This window comes from Colossoma macropomum, unplaced genomic scaffold, assembly GCF_904425465.1.
Source record: "Colossoma macropomum unplaced genomic scaffold, Colossoma_macropomum, whole genome shotgun sequence".
Taxonomy (NCBI): Eukaryota; Metazoa; Chordata; class Actinopteri; order Characiformes; family Serrasalmidae; genus Colossoma; species Colossoma macropomum.
Window position 1 is genome coordinate 42,173,578 of NW_023494803.1, and position 14,184 is coordinate 42,187,761.

The 14,184-nt window shown below is 41.7% G+C and overlaps 1 protein-coding gene across 1 annotated transcript in view; it reads left to right on the plus strand.

The window, feature by feature from the left end:
* ralgapa1 (Ral GTPase activating protein catalytic subunit alpha 1) overlaps window positions 1-14,184 on the plus strand; it is a 154,782-nt gene that overhangs the window by 7,353 nt on the left and 133,245 nt on the right. The window contains exons 2-7 of the mRNA XM_036593818.1: window positions 6,229-6,339; window positions 6,833-6,882; window positions 8,880-8,937; window positions 9,509-9,552; window positions 10,705-10,885; window positions 12,380-12,495. Of these exons, the coding sequence (XP_036449711.1) occupies window positions 6,229-6,339; window positions 6,833-6,882; window positions 8,880-8,937; window positions 9,509-9,552; window positions 10,705-10,885; window positions 12,380-12,495 (560 nt within the window). The remainder of the gene's footprint in view (window positions 1-6,228; window positions 6,340-6,832; window positions 6,883-8,879; window positions 8,938-9,508; window positions 9,553-10,704; window positions 10,886-12,379; window positions 12,496-14,184) is intronic.

Consider the following 14,184-nt stretch of genomic DNA (forward strand, 5'->3'; position numbering starts at 1 on the left):
AGCCCTGTTCACTCTGCAGCCTCAGCGCTGCTGTAAAGCGAGTGCTGTGCTGCTGTGTTGTCAGTTTGTCTGCTGATGGGAGAGTTGAAGGAGCAGTGAAGCTGATGAGTAGCAGTGAGGGAAGCGCTGAGAAGGTCTGTGCTGCAGCGGAGGAGAGCAGGGCGGGACGTCGGAGAGGGACAGAAATAAACGACGACTTCCTCTGGGAGCCGTCCGGGAAGTCTACGAAGGAGCAAGGATTCCTGCCGGTTTCGTTCCAAACCCCTACAGGCTTCCTGACGCACTTAAGAAGTCAAAATGTTTCACATAAGCTTGTACTGAAAGGGATATTCCACCAGTTTTTCAAAATTTCAGTATAATTCAGTGTTGGAATCATTGAAATTGTTTATTGTGGAGAGAATATAGACATTTTATTTACTATCCAGAACCACCAGTGAACCTACACGAGTCTTCTGAGTTTATATGGAATGTTGATGATGGAAAATAGTGGAAAATCTGAAATAATACGTTTTCTTTGGGGACTATTTTGCCTCACAGCGCCCTGCATGTATCCCTCCACCATGAATGGAGTTTAAGTTCTCTAAACTATCATAAAACAGTGTCTCAGTCATCAGGCAGTGAATTCATAACCATTTCATGTAGGAACTTTCTGTGAGGGAGCTTTTAGAGGTGGACGTCTGGTTCCTATCACCACCACTGTGAACAGTTCTGACTCAGTAAGTTTATCTAGAACAGAGCGTTTCACACCAAACCACTCTGAACGACTCTGAACCGCTCTGTTTACACCTCAACCACTTAATTATGCAGAAATTTTGAAAAACTACTGGCGTTCCCCTTTAAGCCTCTCTCTCTGAGCGGTTGCAGTCCAATCACATGAAGCCATTTCCTGTATTGCGATCTGGGCTGGTCTCTGGCTTCCTGTTGCTGTTGTGGTGAAGGAACTGGGTGTTGGGGTCAGTATGAGGAGCTCAGGCCCTCAAAGCCTCCGAGAGATTCTGGTTTTCCTGTTCAGTGAAGTTTTCCTGCAGACTGGACGGCTGAGTGAAGCCTCAGTGGTCAGAATACTGGTGTTGTATTAATATTGCTGCATATTGTAAACCACAGTGTATTAAAATGCTTTGGTGAATCAGTAATCGGCTAAAATACCTGCCTGCATTACTGTGACCAGCATAGTTTGTTTTTTTTTACCGTTATTGATCAGAAACCCATCTGGAGCTGTGATTGGTCAGGATAATCACAGCACACAGTAAAGAGCGCTGTGATTAGTTAGAGACTGTAATGATTTACAAATGATACTTTATGCGCCTCTAATGGTTTAGCTGATAGATGGACAGATAGATGGACAGATGGATAAATGGACAGACGAATAGATGGATGGACAGATGGATAGATGGATGAGCGGACAGATGGATAGATGGACAGGTGGACAGGTGGATAGATGGAAAGACAGACAAACGGATGGATAGACAGACAGACATAGGCGAATGGACGGATAGATGGACAGACAGATAGACGGACAGAGATGGATAGATAGACGAATGGATGGACAGATAGAGGGACAGAGGGATACATGGACAGACAGACGGGTAGATGGACAGATAGATAGACGGATAGATGGAGATGAATATGTAGGATATACAGATAGACAGACAGATATGCAAACACGGAAAGATGGAGACAGAGACGGGTAGACAGACAGACAGACAGATAAATAGACAGACATGTTTTTGATTGAGGGTAGTTTTAAATGCTGCAGTAGCAGAAACTGAGTGACACTGTAGATATAATAAACACACACACACACACTGAACACACACACACACACACACACACACACACACACTACACACACACACACTGAACACACACACACACACACACACACACACACTACACACACACACACTGAACACACACACACACACACACACACACTACACACACACACTGAACACACACACACACACACTGACACACACACTACACACACACACACTGAACACACACACACACACACTGAACACACACTGAACACACACACACACACTGACACACACACGACACACACACTGAACACACACACACACACACACACACACACTGAACACACACACACACTGAACACACACACACACTGAACACACACACACACTGACACACACACACTGAACACACACACACACACACACACACACACTGAACACACACACTGAACACACACTACACACACACACTGAACACACACACACACACACACACACTGAACACACACACACACACACACACACACTGAACACACACACACATACACACACACACACTGAACACACACACACACACACACACACACACTGAACACACACACACACATACACACACACACTCTGAACACACACACACTGAACACACACACACACAGCAGAGCGGAGCTCTAACAGACGTGTGCAGGTTTAATGCAGGTGTGTGTAGTTGTGTGTGCGCTACCCTGTGTTGTGTAGAGTGCTTTACTCTGATCTGTGTCCACTTTAATGTTCTGTACAGAGTGTGGTTTGGCTGTGAGGGTCAGTGTAGAGGGTCAGTGTGGAGGGTCAGTGTTTTCAGTGAGGAGGTGCTGAGTGACGCTGTTTTCTGCTCCGTCTGAAGGAACCGCAGGAACCACAGCCTGTGTGTCGTTAAAGGAGCAGCTGAAAATATGATGATCCAGTTCAGTTTGACCTGGTCAGCCACCCTGGAGCTGCGGGGCTGATCGGCGCATATTTTACTTCTCTCAAGAATCCGTTTCCTCATCAGGCAGAGTTTTACATTAACCACATTAACCACGAACACCACACACACACACACACACACACACACACACACACACACACACACACACACACACACTCGGCAGGTAAAATCCTTCCCCATGAACTCTACAGAAGACAGTGTTGCAGTAACTGCTCTAACACTGAACACTCACTGGTGTTGATACAGTTGCTGTTAAACTGTGTCTAATGAGGAAAGCTGACAGCCCATAATAATCGTGGTGCTCACTGAACACCTGAATCACCGTATGACGCGCTGATGTCTGTAAATCAGGGAACAGTGACGGCATTCAGGGTCTTAGGGAGTCGGATCAGTCGGATCAATCAGCTCCCAGACGGCTCGTCGTTCGGCATCGCTGTCTTTAAACAAGTTAGTAATTTTATGAACTCTTAATAAAACCATAATCTAATTTCTGATAACTAATCAACAAATAAATACGAGTAAAAACAGTGCGATTAGATTCAGTAATGATTCACTAATAAGATACTCTGCAGCCCTAGTGGATTGATCGATTAATGGACATGAATAGATGGAGGGATGGATGGATGGATAGATAGATTCGGGGATGAGTAGATAGAGAGATGGATAGATTGATTAATCAGTTGATGGACACAGACAGATAGACTGATAGATGGATAGTTAGATCGATAGAAGGTTAGATACACTGATTGATTGATAGACACCCAGATAGACAAATGGATAGAAAGAGAGACAGACAGATGATGGATTGATCGGCCCGTTGGTTCCCACCGTTCACCTAAAAGAGCCGACTCGTCTGCAAACAGCACATCGCTACCTGGGACGCTTTGTCCATTAGGTGGCGCCGCCCCACCTTTACCATGAGCTAAATAGAACAAATGTAACAGTGTTTGAAACCTGCCCAGTATAACTATGTATCTACTTTTCCCTCTGAATCCGTTTGGGTTCATTCATTCATGTATTTATGCATTTATTTATTTATTCATTCATTCAGTCATTTATTTATTTATTTATGTATTTATTTATGTATTTATTTATTTATTTATTTACTTATTTATTTATGATTAGTTTATAACTTAAAATCAGTAGCTGTCTCAAAGTTTCCACATCACCTGTTAGCAGTTGTTGCTGCAGCTCCAGTATAAAAGGTTTGAGGAAACTGGGTAGATTAGATTTGTTTACCGAACTGTTCCTTTTAAGTATTGCTGCACGAGACCAGGACAAGCGGAACCCCTTTGATCAGCCGTTAGTGTTCTGGTTCTCTTTGTTCTGTGTTATTCAGGCTCGTTTCCTCTTTAAATCTCCTCATTGATCTCCCAATCAGGCAGCCTCTGTCGAACGTTCTGGACGGCGTAATTGCTGACGCCGATCTCCGCGGCCATATTTTATGTCCGGCGCTGAGCCCTTCAGCTCCTTATCATGATGAGAGTCTGCTTTTAGATCACATCATCACTTCTGATGCTGCAGAGGATCCACTCAGCTGCGCCCCCTCTCATATCCTGCCGCACTGACGCTCCTGCATTTGGTATTCAGATATTTTTGGCTCTGCTTTCCATCCTGAGAGCTGCATTTCATCTCTGAGTGGTTTTAAACGCGCTGTCTGCTGTAACGGCTCTTCTGCGGGTTCAGTTTTAGATCATAAACGTTTCCGGCTGGAGTTTAAACACCGTCACTCAGCCTGAGCTCTTCACCTCGCTCTCTCTCAGCGTCTCTCACTCTCTCCACTGGTGACTGATGGGAGCCGGAGGCCTGCGCTTTCTCTGCTTGGGGCTCTTGTCGTTGCTGCGGCTCGACCGATATAAACATTCCTGGTGCAAGTGGATTATTTTATATCTAATCTCCTCTGAAACATCTGAAAAATACTGCACTGAAAATACTGCACATCATTTATTACATTATTTTGCTTTCAAAGCAGTAAAAATGTGATGTTTGTTCTTTCTTTCTGTAATTAATAGAAACTTTTCATCAGATTGAAATAAAAGATTATTTATCTTTTATTCTCCTCTACTTACTAATTACATTACAGACTGATGTGGTCTGGATTGAAGGTTTAGAATCTGCAAATTCCAAATAATTTCTCCACTTGTTTCCAATAATCCGTATGATTTTGTTAGAGCTGTGATACACTACATAGACAAAAGTATTGGGACACACCCCCTGGTTATTGAGTTAAGGTGTTTCAGCCACACTCACTGCTAACAGGGTGTGTAAAGCACGCCGCCACTGGACTCTCAGGCTACTAGCTCGACTCTTGACGCAGCATAATTTAAACTTGGGCCCAGTCCCATTACTCATTTTTACCCCTACCCCTTGTTTTCGAGTGTTGCCCTTTGGAACTGCGTTACAGGGTAGTGGTTGAAATCTTCCCTCTGAAATGGGACCCTCAAATAAAAAGAGCATCACTTCATTAACAGCTACCAGCGCTGCTCTGTAGGCGACCCTGCCAGTCTGCAGTGACAGCAGAGGAGGGTAAAGTTCAGCTCCTCACTGCTGAGCTTTAGTTACATTTAGGGACTCATATGACTTTAAAGAGGGGGGCAATTATTTATTATCACCCACCCCTAATTCTTCAGTGATATGAAGCTGAAGTCAGATATTCACTGCTGTGTCTGATCCACTCGTACCAGCACAACACACACTAACACACCACCACCACGTCAGTGTTACTGCAGTGCTGAGAATGATCCACCACCCAAATAGTACCTGCTCTGTGAGGGTCCATGGGGGTCCTGACCACTGAAGAACAGGGTAAAAGGGGGCTAACAGAGAAACAGATGGACTACAGTCTGTAACTGTAGAACTACAGAGTGAAACTATGTGGTCAGTGGAGCTGATAAAATGGACAATGAGCATAGAAACAAGGAGGTGGTCAGAATGTGATGCCTGATTGGTGTAGAGTGTAACTGTAAACGTTTAACTAGTAACACCAGATTAACGACCACAGCACAGCTATGACGTGTCAGATAGCAAACTAGCCAGCCAGGTTAACCATGAACTCGGGATGTGAGAGTCTGAGAGTCTGAGTGTCTGAGAGTCTGAGTGTCTGATCTACTTCTCTCAGCGATTTTCCATCATAGGTATTCCAGCCCGTTTGATCCCTTTGAGTCTTCCAGAAACATTTCTTGTGGTTCACTTCTGTTGTGTTGTGACTGGCGCTGCGGTGTTTCTGAAGTTGCCTGTGTTTCTTTATTTGCAGTGCGGTTGTAAAATGTAGCTCTGCTGTCGTCATGTTGATGAAAGCGTTTTCTGTGTTTGCAGCGCGTTTATAAGCTTGCAGTGTTTTAATTGTACTGTAATAGGATCTTGTCAGCCACCATACAAACGCCACCCCTTGCCCCCCCCAAATGTCACCCATGAACATTATCAAACACTATTGGGTAAATAAAAACTGCTTCATCTTCTAATTGTAATATAAGAATTATTTTCTTTTTTTCTCTCTGATAGAAAACGCTGAGCCTGCCGAGCTCAAGCACTTCTTCGACCAGAACTACTCCCACATCTATTACGTCTTTTTCGAGAACTTTGTTAGCATCGAGGTCAACCTGAAACAGAAAGGTAAGTCAGGATGTGATGGCTTCAGCGTGACTGTGTGGATCATATGAACATTATAGAGGCTTTTTAAATGAGACAGTAGAAGCCATATCGCCCCCTACACTTCCTGTAGTGTATTACAGTCTGTCAGAGTGACTGTGTGGATCATATGAACATTATAGAGGCTTTTTAAATGAAACAGTAGAAGCCATATCGCCCCCTACACTTCCTGTAGTGTATTACAGTCTGTCAGAGTGACTGTGTGGATCATATGAGGCTTTTGTTTTTGAGTAAAGGTTTTGAATTGTTATTGTAATTAATGTCATCAGTGATTTAATCAGCATGATTATTGTTGATTTTTGAGTGTTACATTAGAAATGCGTTGTTTTCTGCTGTAATATTACAGTACGGTTGTGTTTGCATGTAAAGCTGTTGTGTCACTATTCACGGTTTGGCTGTAGTGTTAATATCTTGCTGTGTTGAGCGCTGAAGTGACATTTTCTTTTTCTCCCTGTAGGTCACAAATCACAAAGGGAAGAGCTTGACTCCATTCTTTTCATTTTTGAGGTGAGGAATGCAGGTGGCCTTTCAGCTCAGACACACACACAGACACACACACACACAGACACACACACACAGACACACACACACACACACACACAGACACACACACACACAGACACATAGCCGCCTCCAGCAGGTTTACACCGCACCACTGATTTTAATCTTAAGTGCCACAGATATATGTTTTCACTGCCCATCAAAAGTTTGGGAACACATTGCAACACACGGCTGTACAATCAGACTTCGCCCATTTTCTGCGCTTGTTGTGATGTCAGCGCTCAAACCTCTCAGGTGTTTAAACCACCTTTGGACCAAAAGCTTCAGTGTGTGCTTTTAACTGTAGTTAAGAAAGCTGTCCAGTCATTATTTAAAACCTGCTCTTCGTACAAAGGAGTTGAGTGTTGAAGATAGACGTCCACAAAGCCTGAGCACAGAGCTGACTGACAAACTAAACAGCTACAGGGGAGTGGATTATAGGAGCTGTTGGGAGAGTTTGTGGTTGAGGGTTGGAAATTGCAAAACACAATGAGAGATCATACACACACACACACACACGCACACACACACACACACACACACACACACACATGCACATGCACATGCACATACATGCACATGGTTGACATACATTATTTTTGAGGACTTCCATAGGTTTCTGTTGATTTTGGGTTACTGTAGCCGGGTAATATACACCTCGCCCTAAACTTAACCCCAGGATCCAAAATGCTTTTTTAGTTTTTCCAGAAAACTTAATTTGTGGTGAAAACAACACTTGTGGAAAAAAGTGTAATGTTGTCTTATCATAGTGAGGACATGTGGTCCTCACTAGAATAGCAAAACAAGTGCGCACACACACACACACACACACACACACACACACACACACACATATCACTCAACACAGCTGAGCAACATGTTCTCTTAGCAAACCTCACCACTCACCAATAGGCTGGGCAGTACTATCAATCTACCTATCTTTTTTGGTGTATATATATATATATATATATATATATATATATATATATATATATATATATATACTATACACTCATTAGCGGGCTTTCCATCTACCATTTTTGTGCAAATTTTGAAAACACGTCAAAAACTTAATTTGCATTTCTTTCTGCTGAAATTTCCCAAATATGCATAACATTTGAGACACGATTGAACGAAAACCCAGCTATTGACTGTATATATGATATATACACTCATTGAATGCGTATATGATGTTATATAATTGCTTATTGATTGTATATATGATATATATGACACACTCATTGACTATATAGGATATATATTATAAATACACTCATTGACTTTATATGAAATATATGATATATGGCTATTGACTCTGTATATGATATACATTATATGTTTGCTCATTGACTGTACATATGATATGCACTCATTGACTATGTATGATATATATTATATATGCACTCATTGATTGTATATATGGTATATACATTCATTAACTGTACATGATATATACTATTTATTGACTATATGATACTCATTCACTGTGTATAATAATGTATATATGTATATAATATATATTCGCTCATTGTCTGTACATATCATATGTTATATACACTCATTGACTGTATATATCATACATATATACTCTAACTGGATGGAACATGCAGTCGCTGTTGCTCTCTCTGGCCGTCAGTGATAAAAACTGAAAACTGCGACTTCACTCTGTCGGTTCTGTGTTCACACAAAATTATTGTTATCTAATTATTTTAATTAATAAGCACGTTCTTACGAAGCTTTATTTGTCCACTCCTTGAACGCTATGAAAATATTTATCAATATTTTTCGCCATGTTGCCCAGCCCTAATTAAAAACATTTATAGTGCTGTGTAATATAATTTAATAGACATTGTATGATGTATGATAGAAAGTTGCTGGGAAGGTGAAGATGTTCCTCTTTGGGTCACTGGAATGGAAGTGTTAAAGTGAGAGTAATGTAATGTTGTTGTTTTTGTTCTTTACAGAAAATACTGCAGCTGTTGCCGGAGAGGATACACGGACGATGGCAGTTCCACAGTATCGGTGAGTCTCACCTCCTGTCTGCCTTAATTATCATTTAAAAATGTTCACAGAGTCCCTTAAATATCGAGCGAAACATCCAGATCAGCCTTTAGGGACTAGTTTGTGGTATTTCAGTCACTGTATTAGTTATTATTGAATATAAACTACCTAAAACAGTGAATGTGAGGTGGGATTCCAGACGTTTGAACTGTGGTGTTTGTTGGTTCCTCTTTAACGCAGTGAAGTGAGGGAAGGTGTGATTATTGTTTAACAGGACTGAAGTGTTTGTATCTGCTGGTGTTGGTGTCCCTCAGTGAGTGTAGATGTACTGAGGTGGTCAGTGGGGTGGTCAGTGAGGTGGTCCCTCCTTGTCCTCTGTACTGAAGCCGTTGTCAGAGGGATACACGGACCACCGAGAGAAACGCAGAGAGAGCCAAGGATCTGGCACCAAGCCAGGCCAGATCTGACCGAGAACTCTTACACGACCCACACTGAGTGCTGTGGGAGTTCTGTTGGGGTTCTGTTGGAGTTTTATTGGCGGTTCTGTTGGGGTTTGATGCTCATTAATGTCTTCCTGAATGTGTTCCTTCAGGACTCATACTGAAGAAGCTGCTGCACACGGGGAACTCCCTGAAGGTACCGATCTCCCGCTTCTCCCACTCCGTTCATAGTATTCAGGAACCTGATGTAGTCTGTATCTAGAACCCAGTTTTCCCCTTACAGCGAACATTTTTGCGCTTCTGGTCAGATTCCATGTTGTTGTTGGTTTTCTGAGTGTAAATAAGTTACGGATCCTCTACAGAGACGCACGTCTGCACATTTTAATACATAATTACTGTTTATTTACTGACTTTAACACATTGGGGTGAAAAATTAAATATATTAATATTAAATTAAACATTAAATATATTTCATATTTTATTTTTTCCTCTTACAGCAACAACTATAATAATTATTATTTTTTATTATTATTTTGTTTATACAATTAATGGTTCTTTAAACGTTCTTTAGTAAAGAAAATGGTTCTATATAGACCCAGGAACACTCACAGAACCCTATGCATGATTAAAGGGTTCTTTGCATCCTTAAATGGTTCTTCAGATTGATGGAGAATGTGCTGTAGACAGTTCAATAGCAGAACCCTTTTTGGTGTTATATAGAACCTTTTTCAAAAAGGCTTTATATGGAACCATCTACAGCACGTCGTCCATCAGTGTCCAGAACCCTTTCACGATGCAAAAAAACACTTTAATCCCTTTAAATGCTCAGCCCTTGGAAGAACCATCTTTTTAAAGAGTGCACCAATGGGAGAGCCCTTTTTGGTGCTATGTAGAACCGTTTTCAGTACGTTCTCCATCAGTCTGAAGATCCATTTAAGCATGAAATGGTTCTATATAGAGTATTTTTTTGAAAACAGTCGGGCATTTTAGCGTAATAGGATAAAGCATGAGACTCTTTGACGATACAAAGAACCTTTAATCATGCAAAGGGTTCTTTGAGTGTTCATGGGTCTATATAGAACCATTTTCATTACTAAAGAACCCTTGAAGAACCATCTTTTTAAGCGTGTAGCAGTAACTTCTGTCTGCTTTAATAGATGACAGTGTACACTGTATTTTTGAGGTGATTGAAAATGTTGACTTGTTAGATTTTTAGCTTGAACTCTGTGTGTGTGTGCGTGTGTGTGTGCGCGCGTGTGTGTGTGCGTGTGTGCGTGTGCGTGTGTGTGCGTGTGCGTGTGCGCGTGTGTGCGTGTGTGCGTGTGTGTGCTGTGTGTGCGCTGTGTAGATCCGCAGGGAGGGTGTGCGTCTCTTCCTGCTGTGGCTCCAGGCCCTGCAGTGTAACGCTCTGAGAGAGCAGCTGTGGATTTTTGCCGCTTTAATCCCAGGATTCCCTGCTCCGCCTCAGTCTGACCTCGGCCCACGGACCCTGGAGAGCATCATCACCCCCACTCTCAACCTGCAGGAGGGTCAGTACACACGTCCACATCGTCACTGACAAAAAACACTCGCTGCTTTTTTTAGTTTATTCAGTGGGAACAGCTGGAAAAATCCGCCCACGGGTGACTAAAACGATCCTGATTTAACTGATCAGTGATGAAATGTGGCAAAATGATAACATTATAAACTAAAACGACTGTACTGACTTTTAGTTTATTAAACTAGATATATAACCCATCTCAGACATACATGGTGCACCATCTGAACGCTGAATGAAGGAGCGTCAATTTAAGCAGTAGAACACAGAGGGAGTGTGGTATCACGGAATAACATTGCTGTGATTTGGTCGCCGTAGATCATAACAGCTGTGATGTTATTGGCGATAACACACTCCTCGAGTGTTCTACTGCTTTAATACAACAGTTAAATAAATACAGTAATAAATTAATAAACTGGGCCGTGAACGCGGCGTTTAATATGTTTTAATGTTCGCAGTTCCTTCACCAAATTATAGTTCCTTAACGAGCAGCTCGTTGCTACGTCAGAGTAACGAGCTCCGCCCACTCGCTGCACAGCCGGCAGTTCGTTCTCCAGCTCCTCACACTAAATTCCCAAACTGTCATCACCACTGAGCAGCTTTTCAGTCGGCAGCTGTGACAGAAGAACAGCTGAACAACCTGGAATCAGCCAGAAATGAACCCAACACCATTCGCCAAACGTGTAGTCTGATCTTCAGAGTCTGACCAAATCAGACTGAGCCATAAAACTGCCGCAATATCAAGTTCAGCTCAGTTTTGTCAGTTTTTTCCAGATCAGTATTAATGTTGTTTTGTTCCAGCCAGTCTGTAAAGCATCTTACAGCCCATTTAGTTTGGCGAATGGTGTTGGGTTCAAGAAGAACCAATCAGCTGGTCAAAATTTAGTGAAATAATATTTTAGATGCCAAATACAAGGTGCAAAATGGAATTGAGGACAAATGAAGAGGTAGAAACAAACATGAGGAGAGGCTGCAGGAGAGAATCAATAATAATAATAATAATAATGGCAACAGTAGGAAGAATAATAGTACTAGCAAGAACAATAATAATTATTTTGTGTTGTTTTGTTATTGTTACTGTTCCTATTATACATTTTTCCACTTCTTTTTAATATCCTGATATCATTTTGTTATCGTCTGAATAGTAGAAAATATTGCGATAGAAATCGTAGGGGCGGGTGAGTTCACCCGCCCCTACGCTATTGGATCAATCATGTGTGTCAGAGCTGTCAATCAACAACACTGGGCAGCAACTTGAAAGGCGTTAGCAGATTTGTATACGCCTGACGCTGTGTAGCGTTTTTATGACGTATGTGTAAATAAACTCAGGTCCTTGGGATGTGAGGTTTTGCCCCACACCAGTCCTGGTTCATCCCCATCTCACACTCCAGACCCTCCTCTGGTAAATCCAGTGCGGCTCCAGCAGAGCTGTAGATGATCTGGGTGACTGAGCAGGTTTTTCCTGTCTTTTTCTTCTGCTCTGCAGCTCAAGTGACTCCAGAGGAGATCAGTCCGCTGGTGCTGCCTCAGTCCGGGGACAAAGCTCAGGAGGATCTCACAGGGTACTTCCTGGAGGCTCTGCTCAAATACATGGTAAACCAGGTACTCCTCCACTCCCACTAACACCGCTAACGCTAACGCTAACGCTGCCGCTGCCACTGGGCTGGACGCTCGTCTGGAGCTGCTGAGACCTGCTAGAGCGAGCTGATACATGACTGACCTCAGAGCTGTACATAACACAGAAGGAATGTCAGAGGAGGGAGATTTTCAACAAATATGAGGATCCATATTTCAGTTCCACACTCACACCTGTCTGACTAACATATCAGCCCACAGTGGACACTGAATGGACGCTGGTTAAAAAAACCGAATACTGAGTTTCTTCAGTCTATGGAGTCAGTATGATGCAGTACCAGTCAAAAGTTTGGAAACATTGATAAATTATATATATATATATGTATGTATATGTATATGTAGTATGTATGTATGTATGTGTGTGTGTGTGTATATATGTGTTATATATATATATATATATATATATATAATATGTATGTGTGTGTGTGTGTATATGTATATATAGATCTAAAGGCTTATGTTAAAGGGCAGATTCACCAATTTTCTCGAAATGTCTGCATAATTGAATCACTGAAATGTAAACAAAGTCATTCAGATTATTTTTGTACTTTTTTTTACAGTGGTGGTGATAGGAACCAGGGGTCGCCATGACTACAACACAAATATAGACATTTTATTTACTATCCAGAACCACCAGTGAACCTACACGAGTCTTCTGAGTTTATATGGAATGTTGATGATGGAAAATAGTGGATAGATCTGAAATCATAAGTTTTCTTTGGGGACTATTTTGCCTTTGCTTGTGCCCCTCCACTATTAATTTATTTTAAAAAATATGTTTTTGGCCATTAAATGAATTGAACTCAGATGTCTGGTTCCTATCACCACCACTGTGAACAGTTCTGACTCTGTAAGTTTCTCTAGAACGGAGCGTTTCACACCAAACCACTCTGAACCGCTCTGTTTACATCTTAACCATGTAGTTGTGCAAATTTTTTTTAAAAATTGGTGGATTTCCCCTGAAAGTGCTTGCCAGTGCCAAATAGTAGTGTATTTACTGCTACTGTCGTACAGGTTCTTTAGTAAAGGGAATGATTGTATTTAGGACCATCAGTTCTATATAGAAATACATCCGTGCTTGAACGGTCCTTTGCGCTGTAAATGACTCTTCAGATTGATTGAGAGACAGAGAATGTGTTGTAGATGGTTCTATGCAGCACCAAAAAGGGTTCTGCTATTGTTACAATGTCAAGCTTGTATACAATAGCAGAACCCTTTTTGGTGCTGCATAGAACTAATTTAAAAAAAGTTCTATATAGAACCATCTACAACATATTCTCCACTGTTTCACCATGCAGCGAACTATTCAAGCCTTAAATGGTTCTATATAGAACCTATAGTTTTATAAAGAACCCTTGAAGAACCATCTTTTTTAAGTGTTTACATTCATCTGCCCAGTCCATCTGTTTCTATAGCAGTTTAGCTCCGCCCACTTGCACTGCTATTATCAGGATGCTCTCAGCTCAGACTGTTTTTGAATAAGGCGGAGCCAATCAGAACTGAACTCATTTACATATCAGTCTTAAAGGCGCAGTAAGAAAAACAGCCTGTTTAGTTCTGAGAGGTTGAAAATGATTATGTAGAAATTATTTAGACGTTTTTGATGCATAAAACTACACAAACATTATAAGTGGAGCCTTTACTGTTGTTCTAAAG